Source organism: Trypanosoma equiperdum, assembly GCF_001457755.1.
Source record: "Trypanosoma equiperdum strain OVI genome assembly, contig: ctg_1070, whole genome shotgun sequence".
Taxonomy (NCBI): domain Eukaryota; phylum Euglenozoa; class Kinetoplastea; order Trypanosomatida; family Trypanosomatidae; genus Trypanosoma; species Trypanosoma equiperdum.
The window spans coordinates 1,213-5,595 of record NW_027123028.1 but is presented as its reverse complement, the minus strand read 5'-3'; the positions used below and the strand labels follow the sequence as shown (position 1 = coordinate 5,595).

The window sequence follows — 4,383 nt, the reverse complement described above, 5'->3', positions numbered from 1 at the left end:
CTCTTTCTACAGAAGACGTCAGATGATCACTTACGTGGTGGGTCATTGGAGTGCCGTTACTTGGCGTAACCGCCGAATGAGAGAACACCTACAGATCTTCCGTGATGGTCTTTTAGTGCGCCGACAGGCCTTCAATTTTATTTTGTTGCGGAGGTTGCGACGATACTTCGTGCAGTGGCTTCAACGGCTCGAAACGCGTCGGGTCATACGCGATCTAGAGGAGCGCGCCGCTGATATGCGCAAGAAGCACACATTTGTGACTGTTGCATATCCCAATGGGTGTCCAAGTGCTTTCGTTGTGAAAAACCGTGTGTTTGCTCACTGGAAAAACAAGACGGAGTACCGGTTGGATGGCAAACTGGCAGAGTTAATCTCCAATAAATCGTTGATGAAACGGGCGTGGAGTAATTTTGTTCGTCGATACAATGCGCTGGTGAACATTGACTTGGGTGCCCCCTGCCTGCCAAGGGAACGACAGTTGTTGGTTGTGCACGTAGAGCCGCAGGTAGCAAGGCTCATGTTACTCAAAATTCAATGTGCACGGCAAATAGCGCGGGAATGCCTGAAGCGATTCGTCTTTTCGAAGTGGCGTTCCCTATACGCCAGGAGGGTAGCCGATAGTTTTTTTGTTTACCAACGACGCCTAGGTGCGATGAAGATGTGGTTGGAGGCGTTGAGACGCAGACGATTGGATACGTTTGTAATGGTAGAGTGCTGGAGACAGTGGCGACACCGCTTCCTCTGCCGTGTGCGCTCCGTTCATGCGGACTATTGGCGGCGTTGCCGTTATATGCGGCGTCCGTTCGTGTTTTGGCGATGTTCTGCAGCCGCAATTCGTTTCCACCATCTTCACATAAGACGGTGGTGTATGCAACACTGGTGGCAGCGGGTGGCGCGACGTGTTATTCACTGGAGGATGTGCGCCTCCACGGAGAGACGAATATTTATGTTTTGGCGCAGCAAGGCGGCAGTTGTGAAGAGTAATCGCATGATGTTGTGCGTTGCAGATTCGCTCCGCGAGTTGGTGGTTTTGCTTGGTTGCTTTCGCCGCTGGCGCCAGCGTCATGAGGATAGCCGCCGTGTGCACCTTTCCGAAAGTATTTTATCTGAGCTTCGGCGAGAGAAACAACGAGCCTCTCTGTTCAACCGCTGGAAGCGTCTAACATTTTGGCCGCGGCCTGCTGTTGGATTCGGTGGCGAGTTGGTCGATTGACTGATATTGGTGGGGTGTGCAGGTTTGCGTTTTTCCATGCGCTCCCCCACTCCATGCAGTCACTTGTGTCAATGAATCTGGTACATATATTTGAGAGTATCCCACATCGGATATATTGTTGGGCTTGGCTGGGGACCCTGGTGCAGGAGTGTTTTCATGTGTATGTGTGTGTACACTCGAGCACTTTTCAGGGGAGTGTTAGCGCAGCGCGTTACCTTGAGTCCGCAAAGTTTCGTCATTTTGTCGACAGGCGTGCTCGCGTATTTCTCCACATTTTTTTTGTTCTTCCCTTGTCGCACGGGCGGTTTTCTTTACCTTGTGTAGTGTGCACTCTTTGTGCTTTTTACTGCTTGTGTCTTTGTTAGCACATCCTTTCTCCGAGTTTGTTTTGCCGCCCTGTTCAGCTGGAGATCTTTTAGTGAGCATAAAACTACACAAAAGTACTAACACGAAGGAGGTAGGTCATACATCCGCAAACGTAACCGTACCCCGAGATATCAGATTCCTAAAAAGTGAAGGAAAGCAGGAAAAAAAAGGTATTAAAACAAACAAGCCATTAAGTTGCCCTCTCCGTGTTAGGTATCTGACAAGAAGTTAGGTATTCATTCCCGTATTTGTTGTTGTTGGGGAGTGTTGACGGGTACATCAGTCACTGGTACGCCTGTGAGAGGGGAAAGTTGAAGGTGACTGAAAAATAAGGAAACAACCCAATAGAACGTTATTTGTTTAAAACAGTAAACCGAAGGATATGGCTGACGTTAGCGCCGATTCGGATGCTCAAGTGGAGTTGGAACGTCTGAATGACGTCATTGACAAGTACACATGCCAGGTTGAGCACATCGACAACCTGTTGCAGGAACTCGAAGAAGAAAACAACAGTGATAGCGTCTCACGCCAGATTGCCGAGTACCAGTCCGCACTTGAGAGCCATCCAGAGAACATTCCCGCCGAAGACGCTCTCGAGGTCATCACGCGACTGGAGAACACGCTGAAAATTGTTCAGCGGCGCAACCATCTTCTTGAGAAGGAGAATGGAACGCAGAACCGACTGCTGGAGGAGCGGTCCAACGTTCTGCTCAACGCAACGAAGACGTTTGATCACATCGTGGACGTAACTGGATGGCATGACAAGTTCCTTTTTGATGCTGAGGACCTGCGGAGCAAAGTAGCAGATATAAGAGAGATGTCCAACATCGAAGCTGTTGTGCAGAAGGAACTGCGTGTTGCACAGGGGATTATAAAGAAAAAGGAAGCGGCACTCCGTCAACTGGAGGAGCTTGTGGAACAGGGTAAGGAACAGGAGGCTGTACTGAACAATGTGTACAACGACATTCGTGTGAAGGAACGTGACTGCTCGGAAGTGGAGATGCAGCTTGTACGACTACGAAAGAGTGTTGCCAAAACTGACGAGGCTCTGGCAGTATTTGATCTGCACAATCAGAACGCTTCTTTGGCGTATATGGAGAGTGACAGGGACTACCTCAGGGATTCTGTTGCTGAGATGAAATCAACAACACGCAGGCAAGACAACGTTATTAAGGCGCAGCTGACTCGCCAGCAACAGTTGCAGACGCGACTTGATGTAATTATGAAGTCCCTTCGAGAGATGAAGCTCGACAAAAAGTACGAGCGCAACATACCCAAGTCAGCGCTGGTGCCTTCTGCTTCCCGTGAGGAACCTGAAGATGTGTCTAAGATATTGCCTGAGAGCGAGTGTATTCCAGTCCCCACCTACCGTTTGCTCCACAAGAACAATGAGATGCTGCGCGTCATAGTGATGCGGAAGAATATGCTTGTGCTGGAGAAGAACGCAGTGATTGAGGCACTTGAGGCTGGGCTTGCCAAATATGGCTCGGCGTTGATAACCACATACAAGGAGCAGCAGGATTTGAGACAGAACAAGGACATGGAATTGATCGAGCTTATGGACGATCTCCAACAGCAGCATTCCAACTACCTTGAGAAGCTGGAGGAGTTGCGCCTTCAGAACGCAGCCCTAAAAAAGAAAATGTATCGCTCGACGCGGCAGCACGCGCCGTTGAAGGGAACCCGCCCAATGCGATAAGAAACATTTTAAGTTTTTTTTTTTTTACGAATACTGAAGCATATAAATAAGGAGGCAGGCGATCGACGGCGAAGGAGAGCGAAGGTGAAGCGTCGTGTTGAACGAAGGGAACAAGGTAGGTAGGGTGAGTGAGGATTATGGATAAGGGAGAGAGAGTTGTTGGGAAGTGTGTACACGTATTTTTAAGGCGTGAGGAAAATGCGAGTTGCGAGCTCCCCTGTCTTTTCGTTTTCTCATTACAGCGCTGTAATACCGATTTTTTGAACAAGGTGGGTAAAAAGAAAAGTAAACCGTTTTTGTGTGTGTACTTGTGCACATATATATATATATATCTGTAGGCTTGCGGATGTGAAAAGGTGAGGGAAAAAGCCTATCTCAGTTTGGTCACGTGCAGTCAAACGTCACAAATATAATAGTGAAGTTACAGAACATGGCGGTCTGTAGTGCGTGTAAGAAAAGGGTAATTGATGGGGTCGGGGGAGGGGATCGCCTGCAATGCTAAGCGTTTTTTTTCTCGTCCCTCTTTTGGAGGTGTCAATAGTGGGACAAGAAATTTGGTCGTGTGTACCATTTCAAGGACACACACACACACACACACAGACACCTCTTCTTATGCACTTTTCTTGTATCCACGAGGGGTGAGCGGTGCCGTTTTTCCTTTGTTCCCTTCCCTCTTATGTATTTTCTCCATTTGTTCATGTATCTCCAGGTGATTCGTATTTCTTACCATTTTTTTTCTCCTTCCCCACTCGATGCATCGCTGAACGCAGCCGCAGCATCTCTCCCCATCTTCAACCGCAAGAGTTCTCCCTTACCTCCCTGAATATCCTATGGGTTTCACGGCGCCTCCCTTCATAAATAGGGCAGAAACACATGTGAGTTTTCTGTTTGTCACTTAGTTCGTATGGGAAAACCTGGTGGGCATTGAGTGTCTGATAGGGGAGGAGAGGAAGGGAAAAGAAGTTTTCCACTGCTATTCGCTCATGGAACCAAACCATGTGTTGTTGATGTCTCTCCTTTTTCCCCCTCTGATATTTCTTTGTTTTTTCCCTCCCCTCTCTTATTTCCTCAATGTTTCATTTTTTCTCTTTCTTTTCCCGCTGTG

General features: G+C 48.3%; 3 protein-coding genes and 1 pseudogene across 4 annotated transcripts; all 4 read left to right on the top strand.

The window, feature by feature from the left end:
• Positions 1-22: 22 nt before the first annotated feature.
• TEOVI_000567300 (uncharacterized protein) lies at positions 23-1,213 on the top strand (the record flags this gene model as incomplete). Its single annotated transcript, XM_067220158.1, has 1 exon — positions 23-1,213. The coding sequence occupies one exon, from the start codon at positions 23-25 to the stop codon at positions 1,211-1,213; it is 1,191 nt and encodes a 396-aa protein (XP_067076259.1).
• A 53-nt stretch (positions 1,214-1,266) lies between these two features.
• Positions 1,267-1,578, top strand: TEOVI_000567200 (uncharacterized protein; the record flags this gene model as incomplete). The annotated part of the gene is made up of 1 exon (XM_067220157.1): positions 1,267-1,578. The coding sequence occupies one exon, from the start codon at positions 1,267-1,269 to the stop codon at positions 1,576-1,578; it is 312 nt and encodes a 103-aa protein (XP_067076258.1).
• A 383-nt stretch (positions 1,579-1,961) lies between these two features.
• Positions 1,962-3,278, top strand: TEOVI_000567100 (uncharacterized protein; the record flags this gene model as incomplete). Its single annotated transcript, XM_067220156.1, has 1 exon — positions 1,962-3,278. One exon carries the CDS (start codon positions 1,962-1,964, stop codon positions 3,276-3,278), a length of 1,317 nt encoding a protein of 438 aa, XP_067076257.1.
• Positions 3,279-3,745: 467 nt separating this feature from the next.
• TEOVI_000567000:pseudogene lies at positions 3,746-4,136 on the top strand (annotated as a pseudogene). Its single transcript is given in 3 exon segments — positions 3,746-3,874; positions 3,877-4,008; positions 4,011-4,136. Coding segments are annotated over 3 exon segments (387 nt in total).
• Positions 4,137-4,383: the final 247 nt, after the last annotated feature.